The 13228-nt window shown below is 44.2% G+C and overlaps 1 protein-coding gene across 3 annotated transcripts in view; it reads left to right on the top strand.

The window, feature by feature from the left end:
- Positions 1-6871: 6871 nt before the first annotated feature.
- The window catches only part of ttc21b (tetratricopeptide repeat domain 21B), a 130183-nt gene continuing 123826 nt past the window's right edge, over positions 6872-13228 (top strand). Inside the window, exons 1-2 of one of the 3 annotated variants that reach the window (XM_068035213.1) lie at positions 6872-7019; positions 13031-13160. In XM_068035213.1, the coding sequence (XP_067891314.1) occupies positions 6993-7019; positions 13031-13160 (157 nt within the window). In that variant the 5' untranslated portion in view covers positions 6872-6992. The other 2 variants (XM_068035214.1, XM_068035215.1) reach the window with 2 other exon arrangements.

The raw sequence follows: 13228 nt of genomic DNA, 5'->3' as shown, positions 1-13228 counted from the left end.
TAGTATCGCTTTGGTGGTAAGATGCTGTGCCTCCATCTTGTAGATTTGGCATTAGTTGCTCTCCGTGGTGAGTTGGCATGCTGTACAGGCCATGTTGTGCATGTTGCTCCTGGTGTTGCAGGAGTTGTGCTTGCCGTTGCTAATGTTGTGTCACTTGTTGGTGATGTCGTTAATGTTGTCTCACTGGATAGTGATGTTTCCGGTGTCGTTGATGGTCTTTTCTGTTTTTCCAGCTCAGCTGTAGGTCAAATATGGGATTCTGTTCCTTCTCATTTGGTTACCAGTTTCAGTCTCAATAATGTATGACCTTGGAGTCTCTCCAACAACTTTTGCTGGGCTTCAGGTTTTCATGATGGATCCTGGACATCGAAAATATGATGTCCATATGCAATGTATGCCAGACGTACAGAAACACACAGCAAAACGAGGAGATGATAACTACTGAGTACCACCCAGACCATGGCATACTGTAGGAGGAGATTTATTCACGCATAATCAAGAATGGTATCTTATAGTTGCAGACTACTACTCAAAGCATATGTATAGTTTGTCCTTTCAACTGCTCAGGTAGGGATTTAGCATGCTTGTTAAGTGTTGCTCTTCTCTTACCTGTGCTTCAGTGAGTTGTTGTCTCACTTCCTCCTGGTCACTTGAAGGATGTATTTTGCTTGGCAGAGTTGTCTTCCATTCAACAGTTCTGCAGGTGATTTCATGTCAGCCTTGAGAGGTATAGATTTGACTGGCAATAAGGCAGGTTTGGGTCTTCCTTCGTCTCTTGGCATTTCGCAAGGGTTCTTTTGACCGTATGGATGCATCTTTCGACAAACCCGTGTCCCCGTGGGTAGTGTGGTGATGAGGTGATGGTGTTGAACCCATACTGGTCAGAAAATTCCTTAAATTCTCTGGATGTGAATTAGGTGCCATTGTCACACATTAATCGTTCAGGAATCCCTTGCTCAGTGAATAGAGCTCGTATGCTGAGATGATTGTTGTGGCTCTCAAGTCTTTCACCTTCCGGATAAAAGGGAACTTTGAGTAGTAGTCTGCAACTATGAGATACCATTCTTGATTATATGTGGATAAATCTTCTCCTACAGTATGCCGCGGTCTGTGTGGTACTCAGTAGCTATCATCTCCTCTTTTTGCTGTGTGTTTCTATACGTCTGGCATACATTGCATATCGACATCATATTTTCGATGCCTTTGTATATGCCTATCCAATACACAGCTGACCTGGCTCTGAATTTGTACTTCTCCATTCCCACGTATCGGTAACTGGCCTTCATGTATTTTTTGCAGAAGATCTTCCTGCACTGTGTTGGGCATGATTATTCTGGATCCAGCTAGCAGAACACCATCTTCTAGTGAGATGTAAACTCCAAAAGACCAGTATTGTCATATTGCTGGCTATGTGTGCTGTATTTTCTCAGGCTATCTCTGGATCACTTGCTGAAACAGCATCTGTAACTTCTCATCTTTTCTGGTCTCATCTCTAATTTGACTAAGTTTCGGTGGTGTTACATTCACTAGGTAATGAATCTTTATACCCAGATCTTCCATCTCGTGTTTCTCCTGTGGCGACAAACGAGATAGGGTATCTGCCAGCACCATTTCTCTTCCTGGCTTGTATTTCAGAGTGAAATCGTAACTCTGAAGCCTCAAGAGTAACCTCTGCAGTCTTGCTGGTGCTTTACATAGATTTTTCTTGTAGATCTGCTCCAGTGGATGATGATCACTGTCCACTATGGACTTTCTCCCATAGAGATATGTGTGGAACTTCTCACATTTATACATGACTGTCAAAAGCTCTCCTTCTATCTTCTCAGCTGACGTTAGAGCTTTGGATGCAAATGCTACTGGCTTTCCCTCTTGTACCAGGTCTGCTCCCAATCCTTTTGTGGAAGCATCTACTTGCAGAGTGACAGGTTTCTTTCTGCTGTAGTGTGACAGACTTGTCTCCTTGCATACTACCTGTTACGACCGAGGCTGCAGGAGTGCACTGTCTTTCTCTAATTCCACTTCTCCACGGGTCACAACATACATTTAAAAGTTTTCCCCAGTTACCGATATACCGTATCTATTTTAGTTTCAGAATAAAATTCACCAACCAAGGTTTCTTTAATAAACAACAAAATTATTAACTTATTATCAAACAAGACTTATTCAATAAAGATGCAAAGCTTATTAACACACAGGTTGAAATATGAAAGTTCCCTTCTAAATTAACCCAACACACGCACACACCAGTTAAAGAAAAAAATTAAGGCTTCTCTGCAAAGATCTCTTTACAAAAGTAAAAAAAAAAATACTTTGGCCAAATACTTGTTAATTCTTGAAAAGGAGAAGATATGGGAGGTCAGTTCCGAAGAAACGTTAACTCTGCTTCTCTTTCCACAGATGCTGCCAGACCTGCTGAGTGGTTCCAGCATTTCTTGTTTTTATTTCAGATTTCCAGCATCTGCAGTATTTTTATTTTAGATATGGGAGGTCCTTTGGTATGGCATCCAGATACATGTAGACAGCTGTCACTGGGATTTTCTGGAGCAGTTCTCTTTTGGCTTAGTCTGGCAGGCTTTTCAGGAGAAATATGGCATCAGTTTCTCTATTTCCCACACTGGATTTGCAGGGTTTCTCAAAAAGATGGAAAAGGATGAGCTGGTGGTTTCTCTCTTAGCAGGCTTACTCCCAATTGACTTGAAACAATATCCAAAAATAAAACCAACTCTTAACCACCATAAATCCTGACATGCCACTTCTCTGTAAACAACTCCCCTAGTCACCAAGGCTCCTGCTGTTTATTTAGCTTACAACATATGACTTCCAATAAGGGTTTGTTTTTTAACCAAGTCCCAAGTCCTTCCAGTGACCTTTTTTGGAAACAAAAAGTCCAGCATCTATGGAATCTCCTCAGTCTTTCAAATGAATCAATTTCCAATATTTTTAAACTATTCCTCAAAAAATATTAAAAAATGGAAGCACTTTCATAACATACCTTTCTGAGTTTGTTGAAGTTCCTGTCCTGTGACTCTGACCACAGGAACTCTACATCTTCCTTTATCAGCTCCCACAGGTTTGCTGTGTGTTCCGACATGTTTGTTTGTTTGTTTATTTATTTATTTATAGATACAGCACTGAAACAGGCCCTTCGGCCCACCGAGTTTGTGCCGACCATCAATCACCCATTTATACTAATCCTACATTAATCCCATATTCCTACCACATCCCCACCTTCCCTCAATTCCCCTACCACCTACCTATACTAGGGGCAATTTATAATGGCCAATTTACCTATCAACCTGCAAGTCTTTGGCTGTGGGAGGAAACCGGAGCACCCGGCGAAAACCCACACGGTCACAGGGAGAACTTGCAAACTCCACACAGGCAGTACCCAGAATTGAACCCGGGTTGCTGGAGCTGTGAGGCTGCGAAAGCGCTCATGTATTGGATCAAGCCAAGGAAACTTCTCAACTCTCCCTTATCTCTTGGGGCTTCCATCCCAGAGATGACTGAGATTCTTTCAGGACTCGGCTTGACTCTATCACGTGTGTACACCATTCTGAAGAACTGGCATTCTGTCACTTTCACAATGCATTTGTCTGCCTTTAGCTTGATCCTAGCTTTCCTGGTTCTCTCCATGGCTTCATGTAGATGGTTGTCATGATCTTTTCCATCTACACAATGGGCTGAATTTTACGAGCCCTCCAGAGTCAGAGGTCGTGGCAGGGGGCCCCAGAAAATTCTTCCGGGAGAGGCCCACCATGACTCTGGACGTAGTAGCCCCCGCCACATTTTACCGCTGGCGGCGAGGCTTCGGTGCAGCTCCCTGCTGCAGCCTTCATTTTAATATTAAAATTAAGTTAAAAACATGCAAATTAACTTCCCTTGTCCCGCCGGCCAGAACTCCCACGCCTTCGGAACTCTGTTCGGAGTTCCGAGGCGTGACACTGCTGGGATGGGGGGGAGGAGTGAAATTATCAGGGTGGGGGGAAAGTGGGGAAAACACTTTGTATTGGCTGAGGGGATGGTGGGAAGGGTTTGAAGGGCAAAGTTAATGAGATTGGGGGCGGGGGATATTCCGGTTGGGAATAAAGTTTATTTCGGTTCGATAGGCCCAAAGACAAACATTGGAGAGGGGGTGGGAAAGGGGCTCCAACTTTTATTTAATTTGTTAAGAACATTGCCAAATAATCCTGGGGGTGGAGGCGGCCACTCCGCCCCCTCCATTTAAATGAGTCCCTGCGTGAAATATCGCGGGGAATCGGCGATGGCTGCTCCGTGCAGGCAGCTGCCAAGATCAGAGCACGCCACCACAATTTGCGACACACCAGTAAAATTCAGGCCCGTATATCTGGACATCATCTGCCATGCCAACATCTACTTTCAGTTGGAACATATCCTGGCTCACTTTAAGGCCAACAGGTAGGCGCAGGAATTTGTTCTGTCCAAAGGATGTGTTGAATGTTGTCAAAAGTGAAGATTCTGCATCAAGCTTCATATTCCAATAGCCATTTCTGACATCAAGCTTGCTGAAAATTTTTGCCTCTGCCAGTGCTGGTGTGATCTCTTCCAGTGTTGGAATAGGGTAGTAATTCCTCTTTATTGCTTGCTTAAGATCTTTTGGGATGTAGGCAAATTCCTAGCCATCCATTTGGCTTCTCTCTCACCAAGATAGAACTTATCCAATCTGTAGGCTCTGTGACTCTGGCGATCACCTTCTTTTCTTCATTTCTTGGAGCTCTCTTTCAAGCTTTCCTTTTAGTTCTACTGGTACTTTATGTGGGGGGATGAATCACTGGTTTCATCGCTGTACGAATAGTGATGTGATACTCAAAATCTTCAAAGCATCCAGCCATCTCATCAAAACACTCTGGGTACATTTGCACAAGATCTTCTTTGCTTCTAATTGCAGGGTGCTTTTCAATGAGCGTTATTATCTTCAATCCTCAGTGTTGCCTCCTTTACCTCATGGTTTACTGAGATAATCTGCAGCTCTTTGCAACGGCTCACCCCCAGGATAGTAGGACCATCTATTTCAGTGTGTCAAGCAAGCCCCCACCTGCCAAGACCTAGGCACACATTATTTCGCCACATGAACATTAAAACTTAAAATTGCAAGCCCCTGACTGGAAAGGCATAGTAACAAAGGGACCCAGTCTTTGCTTTCCCAATACACAGAAGTGGTCAGACCAGCTTTAGTCACATGACTAGCTGGCTGTTGGTTTTTTGAACTTGCCACAGATTTGAACTCATAAAGCACTTTTCTCCTGGACTGAGAAGACCTTTCTCCAGTCTGCTCTCATCTGGTTCTCACCAGCTTCGGAAACCATTGAAGACATATGAACCCCAAGAGAGAAAAGTCTCCTACAGTGAACCAGGTTTAAGAAGAATACTGGGCCCCAACGAAAAGTAAGATCTGTCTACAATCAAGGACTCTACAGCGAGCTGGAAACACAGAAACAGTAACGAGAAACACCCTTTTAGAGACTGCCTCAAACCGCTCCATTTTATTTTTCTTCTCTTTTCTGTCCCTATTTGCACGTGTATCGCGTGTGCATGCTAGCGTGGCCACATCGTATATCCGTAGGCATTAACCGTATTAGAGTTTAGTTTAAGGTTTAATAAATTTCACTTTTCTTCTTTAAACCTAAAGAAAACCTGGTGTGCTCATTTCTTTGCCTTATAATTGGAAAGCTGTGAACAAGGATTCACAAAGGGAGAGCTCAAAACTCAGTGTGTTCAAAATTAAACCCTGTTACAATAAGACCAGGTGAAGACAGCAAAAGACCTCCAGACATCTTTCTCACCTTGTCGTAACAAGTGGCATAGAACATACAGTTAACATCTTCACAGTGAACTTCTTCTCTGGGAACTGTCGCATTCAGACATTTCACGCAATTGTATGGTTCCTATGTCTGTCGTGTTCTCACCCCCATTGTCGTCTTCCAGGGTATGGATGTTTTGGTTTCTTACCCTACTCGTTCGCCTTGTTACTCTTGCTCTGGTGACTTGTCTGCCACCTGCTTCCCTTGTTTTGCACATCTTTTTCTGGTGATTGGTCTTTCTGCAAACTCTGCAGATTGATCAATATGTATATATCCATTTCCTTCTGTCTGTGAATTCATGTGGTCTTCCACAGCTCCTGCACATCTTCCTCTCTGTTTAATGTACATTCATTTGTTGTTTCACTGCTGCCTTTCTCTTTCTCTGGCCCTATTTTGGGTCAATTTTTTTCCAATCTAATGAAGCATTAAATTTGTTTAAAATGTTTTGGGTTTACTCAGACACACACTGCCACCATATAACGTCTCCTTCTGGTTCCCATATGCTGGAAATAATCACACTTTAGACTTGGAAAGGCTAGAGTCTTTGTTTCAATCATTCATTTTCCATGCCCTCTGCTATAAGACTGCTGCAGGCTGGTTTCCTGTTATGTCACATGGCTCTCCAGTGCAGCCATGAATGTGCCTCCCCGGAATACTTACACATAACAATTAGTTCCTAGGTAATTAGTTCCTAGCTCTTTACAGATGGTATAACGCTATAGAACAGGTGGGATGGTGCCCTTAAACCGGCACGCTGGCTGGTGGCATGAAAGCATGTGCCCACCGGTCTCTGTTCTTGCCCTCCTCCCTCGATATCGTAGCGGAAAATCAGCCCCTTATTTATAAAGCCTAGGATCCATCTGCCTTTTTAATTGCTTTCTGAACCTGCCCTGTCACATATTAAAGTTCTAAAAAATATCAAAATGACATTGCTTTAGATTTTTGTTTGAAGAACAATTAACTGCTCTATGAACATGCATAAGTAATGATGAAATGCTCCCCCTACTGGTACCTGGCTCCTTGCATTGTCTGAGTGCAGAACCAGACATAAGCTGTCGATGACGGCTCTGGCTCTTCCTCCTGCTGGAGAAGGCCTGGGTCGGTGCTCGATTGTTTGTCTGTTTGGTAACCAGGAGACCGGCGGAGAGGGGCTGCAGTTGGCAGCCGGGGATGGCGGAGCAGGACTCACCCACCTTGGTAAAGGCCTTTCCGTCTTTTATGAGACGGAGGGTGGGGCAGTGCAAGGGCGGCACTCGGGGGCCGCGGGTGGACTCTCCGTTGATTTTGGTCTCCGAGTTTTGATTGTGTCGTTTCCCGGGTAACCGCTTCTGTCTTTAACTTTAATCCCTCCGACATCTTGCTCTGGCCGCCCTGCCTGTGGCTTTCCCACTCCTCCAGCCTTTATCTGTTCCCTTGGCACTGTGCAGCTGTCTTCAATATTCACTGAATATGCCAACCTCAAACCTTCACTGGTGTTGAGTGTTGGCAGCGGGCGATGGGAGGACGGAGTGGCTTGGACCTGTCCCCTTTGCATAGTTACTCTGAATTACTTGTCCTGCCCAAACCCCCATTGCATTGGTGTAACTTTTGTTGTTAGTTCCCATCTCAGACTCTCCCTGCTCCTCTGGCATCTTTTGCTCCTTTAAGTACTACAGCCTCTTCTATCCTTCACTGAAATCTTCTTTTATTGCCTATGGCAACCTCATCAACAGAATCTCCTCCCTTAGCGTCTCATATGAGCATCGCCTTAACCTCAGTCATTCAACTTAGACCTGGGACAGGATTTTGGTGTCAAAATTGCGGGTGGGAACTGAGGAGGGTGGCCAGGTGATTTCCCGTGTTGGCTGTCGATGCCGGCTTCCTGACGCCATTCCAACAGTCAGTGATTTTTTTTTTGTGACAAGGAGGGAAGGTGGGACCTGGCAACTTGCCCGATTCTGAGCAATGACCGTTAAGCCTGTTGATGAGCTTGTTGTCAGCTTGTTAAGGGCTCGTCTGCAATTTTTGAGGGAAGGTGCGGGACTCACGCTGGATCTGGAACAGGCCAAGTAGAAGGAGGTAGCAGTGCAATGGGGAGGCAATCATGGCCGCACCATTCAATGAGATGGATTCATAAAGGGGTGTCCGGCAGAGAGAGCTTATCCATTTGCACACAGTTGTCATTGGGTGAGCAGAGTTAGCGGTGATGAGTTCTCTCTGGCCACTATCTATCCTAAACCAACATCACTAAACCAGATTTTTTGGCTAGCCAACACTTTGCTGTTTGTGGGAGCTTGCTGAGTGCAACTTGGCTGCTATGGTTCCAACATGATAACAGTGATCACGTTTTGAAAGTACTTAATTGGTTAGGAAGCACTTTAGAAAGTCCAGAGTTTGTGAAAGGCATTATAGAAATACAAGTTTGTTATTTTCCTAGTTCCTTTGCAAATTCACTCAAACTCCCAGTTTCCTCTTCTCGTCCTACGCTTGATACCACTGTCATTGTTGACCTGCTCAAGTTCTCCCTCATGTTTGTTTTTGATCTTGATCCCATCAATTTAGACAACATCTCGCTTTCCTTTTCCTCCTGATTCAGTTTCCATCTTCATTTCAAATGCGATAATATCTTAGAAGGGATGATATCTTGGAAGGTTCCACAAATGAGGCCATATGGGTAGAACTTAAAAACAAAAAGGGGGCAATCACTTGGCTGGGTGTGTACTACAGGCCTCCGAACAGTCAGGGAGAGATAGAGGAGCAGAGAGGTGCCAAAATAATAGGGTAATAATAGTAGGGGATTTCAATTTCCCCAATATCAACGGGGATAGTCTTAGTGCAAAAGGCTTAAAGGAGGCGGAATTTTTAAAATGCATACAGGAGAGCTTTTTGAGCCAGTACGTAGAAAGTCCTACAAGAGAAGGGGCAGTACTAGACCTAATCCTAGGGAATGAAGCTGGACAAGTGGTAGAAGTGTTAGTGGGGGAGCATTTAGGGGATAGTGACCATTACTCTCTAAAATTTAAGGTAGGAAAAAGGACAAAGACGGGCCGGAAATAAAGGTACTGATTTGGCGGAAGGCCGATTTCAATCTGATAAAACAGGATCTGGCCAAAGTGGACGGTGAGAAGCTACTTGTAGGAAAGTCTACATCATATCAGTGGGAGTCATTCAAAGAGGAAATAGTGAGGGTTCAGAGCCAATATGTACCCATTAAGGTGAAGGGTAGGACCAACAAGTCCAGGGAACCTTGGATGTCAAGGGATATAGAGTATTGGGTCAGGGGAAAAAAAGGAGGCCTATGGCAGATTCGGAGTGCTGGAAACAGCGGAGGCACTGGAGGAGTATCGAAAGTGTAGGAGGGTACTTAAAAAAAGTAATTAGGAGAGCGAAGAGGGGACATGAAAAAACATTGGTGGACAAGATAAAGGAAAATCCTAAGGCGTTTTATATTAAGGGTAAGAGGATAACCAGGGAAAGAGTAGGGCCCATTAGGGACCAAAGTGGCAATCTGTGTGTGGAGCCAGAGGACATAAGTGAGATTTTAAATGATTACTTTTCATCTATGTTCACTATGGAGAAGGACGATGTAGGTGTAGAGATCAGGGAGGGGGATTGCGATTATACTTGAACATATTCGCATTGAAAGGGAGGAAGTAAGTATTAGATGTTTTAACGGTCTTAAAAGTGGATAAATCCCCAGGCCCCGATGACATGTGTCTCAGGCTGTTATGTGAGGCAAGGGAGGAGATAGCAGGGGCTCTGACACAAATCTTCAGATCCTCTCTGGCCACGGGACAGGTGCCAGAGGACTGGATGACAGCGAATGTGGTACCATTATTCAAGAAGGGTAGCAGGGATAGACCAGGTAATTACAGGCCGGTGGGTCTAACGTTAGTGGTTGGGAAGCTATTGGAAAAATTCTGACACAGGATTAATCTCCACTTGGAGAGGCAGGGATTAATCAGGGATAGTCAGCATGGCTTTGTCAGGGGGAGATCGTGTCTAACTAACTTGATTGAATTTTTTGAGGCAATGACTAGATGTGTAGATGAGGGTAAAGCAGTTGATGTAGTCTACATGGACTTCAGTAAGGCTTTTGATAAGGTGCCGCATGGGAGATTGGTTAAGAAGGTAAGAGCCCATGGGATCCAAGGCAGTTTGGCAGAGTGCATCCAAAATTGGCTTCGTGGCAGGAGACAGAGGGTGTTGGTTGAGGGTTGTTTTTGCTAGTGGAAGCCTGTGACCAGATGTGTACCGCAGGGATCGGTGCTGGGACCCTTGCTGTTTTGTAGTGTACATTAATGATTTAGATGTAATTGTAGGAGGTATGATCAGTAAGTTCACAGATGACATGAAAATTGTGGTGTCGTAAATAGTGAGGAGGAAAGCCTTAAATTACAGGGCGATATAGATGGACTGGTAAGATGGGCAGAGCAGTGGCAAATGGAATTTAATCCTGAGAAGTGTGAGGTGATGCATTTTGGGAGGACTAACAAGACAAGGGAATATACAATGGATGGTAGGACCCTAGGAAGTACAGAAGGTTAGAGGGACCTTGGTGTACTTATCCATAGATCACTGAAGGCAGCAGCACAGAGAGATCAGGTGGTTCGGAAGGCATATGGGATACTTGCCTTTATTAGCTGAGGCATAGAATATAAGAGCAGGGAGGTTATGATGGAGCTGTTTAAAATGCTAGTTAGGCCACAGCTGGAGTACTGTGTACAGTTCTGGGCACCACACTATAGGAAGGATGTGATTGAAGAGGAGATTCACCAGGATGTTGCCTGGGCTGGAGCATTTCAGCTATGAAGAGAGATGGAAAAGGCTAGGGTTGTTTTCCTTAGAGCAGAGAAGGCTGACGGGGGACATGATTGAGGTATACAAAATTATGAGGGGCATTGATAGATTAGATAGGAAGAAACTTTTTCCTTAACAGAGGGGTCAATAACCAGGGGGCATAGATTTAAGGCAAGGGGAAGGAGGTTTAGAGGGGATTTGAGGAAAACTTTTTTCACCCAGAGGGTGGTTGGAATCTGGAATGCACTGCCTGAAGGGGTGGTAGACGCAGGAACCCTCACGACATTTAAGAAGTATTTAGCTGAGCACTTGAAACGTCATAGCATACAAGGCTATGGACCAAGTGCTGGAAAATGGGATTAGAATAGTTAGGTGCTTGATGGCCGGCACAGACATGAAGGGCCTGTTTCTGTGCGGTTTAAGTATGACTCTGTGATGGTCACAAGTTCAAGTGCATTTGAAGCACGACTGGCGAGGTGTGGAATTCTCCTTGGGCAAATCCTCATTGCTGCAGAAATAATCTGGAAAGCAAGTTCAACCCATAGCTGCTTTCTCCGCTAGGGACTACTGCCTCCATCTTTCCATTTCTTATGGATTTCTTCAACTATGAAAGAGTGTTCAACCCTACCCACCTGACAGAATGTCAGGCATTTAAAATCGGATGGGTGATGTCCATGTGTTGCTTCTGTCTTCTATTTTAACCTGTTCTTCTGAACGGGAGTCCTTTTTTAAGTGTGCAAATTGGAATCCAATTATGTTATTGTTCCTGACTGCAATTTTAACTCTGGGATGAGTGGGAATTCCATTGTGGCTTTCCCATCAGGTGAAGACTGCAGGAAGAGGATCCAGGACTAGAAAAGGCCCAAATAGCTATCTTTTCTTTAAGTGCCTTTGTGGGACCAGGAGGAGTAAGAGTGCCGTTATGGTGCAGGAGAAGGCCATTTGCATCCTATCAAGTCCATGCAGAACAACCAGCCAATGTGGGGCCTCAACCCACAACCCTGAGATTAAGGGCAGAATTTTACTAGTCCCGTGGAGGCGGGAGGGCCGGTACAATTGTGTGGACCTGTGTCGTGCTGACAACCCAACATCTTCCTGCAGCTGACCAATTTTATTCGGTGGGTGGCAGGATGGATAAGTGGCTGACAGATTGGCAATGGGCAGGTAATTATGGTCGTTAAACAGTCAATTGTCAGGCATTTTCTTAACCTTTTTCAGATTTTACGAACAGCACAGGATGCATGAAAGTTCAGAGTTTCACCTACTCAAACAAGGCAAGATCTTAGCAGCACCTGAATTGTGGAAGGAACTGGAAGCCATACTGTGGCATTGTCTGTAGGCTGTATCTTCAAGGAGCAACGCTATGAAGTTTGGAGGCACGGCAGAGGGTGGGGCCAAAGTGAAATGCTACTGTGGAAAGGTGTCTCCCAAGTCCACAGCAGCCACTTGAGGCAGGACAAGGCTTTTGAGAGGCTCATCGCAGTAGGGGCTTCACCTGGCTATGGGATCAATGAACCACTTTCAGTTTATCAGTATCTCTCCCATTTCTCTCATTGTAGTCTCCAAGCTCATGTTTTCTATTAGACCCACTTCCAACTCACTCAGCACTCCCTCCACCCAAATAGTAACCTTTTAATTACCTTTCCTGATCCCAGTATTTGCTGTCATTGTTAATAGTTGGCTTTGCTCAGATGCTTCTCTTTATCAATACTGTTGTCATCAACCTCTTTTTCAAAAATTGTGCCTTTGATCTATCTGTCCTCTCCAACTACAACCCTCTGTCTTTTCTGTTTAACCTTCCTTTTCTTGCAAAGGAAATGCCTGACCAACATTGGCATTTTCTCCTGTCTTTAAAGGTGAGATTGGAAACTTGTATGAAGAATTGTAGCTGTTAACCGGGGTCGCACACCTCTGTCAGTACAGAATGTTGGATGGCATGGCATGTTACTGCACTGCTATAAATGGGGATGAAAATCTGGAAATTAGTAGCTGGGTAGTACAGTGAATAGGGTACATGTTACAGAGGGATGTGCTGATCAAAACCAGTGTTCTCCTAAATCATGAATCTCTGATAGAAGCTAGAGGCATGCACAGAGTTTTTCATCTGGGGTGAAAACTGATTGATGTTAGTGGGCGAGATTTTAACTCATTCAAAACCTACCAGCTTACACAGTTAAAACCGGGCCCAGAGTGTCCATTTGTGTTGCTATGTGCATCTCTTAATATCTTGGTGCAGAATGTTATTAGTGAGGTCTGGGATTGGGAAAGCGTCTGTCCTCTTGATATGAGGCCAACAGATTGTATGAAGGACAATTGAATGGAAGAAAAACATGAAAAGAAGGGCGAGTAGAGGAGGAGCGAATACTTTGGAGAAGATTATTACTGAAAGCACTATTCAATGTACTTACTTTAATCTTTTTATTTTGCAGGCTCTAATAAACTATTACTGCCAAAAAAAATATTTTAATCATATTCAGATTGCAGCAGATGAGGGTCTCAAAAAATATGGGAATGATGCTGTGTTCCTATTTTTTCATGCTTATGGGATCCTTATGGAAGGTAATTAAATGCAATGAAAATGCTTAGTGTATTTTCATAATATTCAAGCACCAACCAGTAACCAGACT

The sequence above is a fragment of the Heterodontus francisci genome, chromosome 7 (assembly GCF_036365525.1).
Source record: "Heterodontus francisci isolate sHetFra1 chromosome 7, sHetFra1.hap1, whole genome shotgun sequence".
In the NCBI taxonomy this organism is placed as follows: Eukaryota; Metazoa; Chordata; class Chondrichthyes; order Heterodontiformes; family Heterodontidae; genus Heterodontus; species Heterodontus francisci.
Note: the sequence above shows the minus strand (reverse complement) of the source record. Positions and strands in the feature narration are given on the sequence as shown.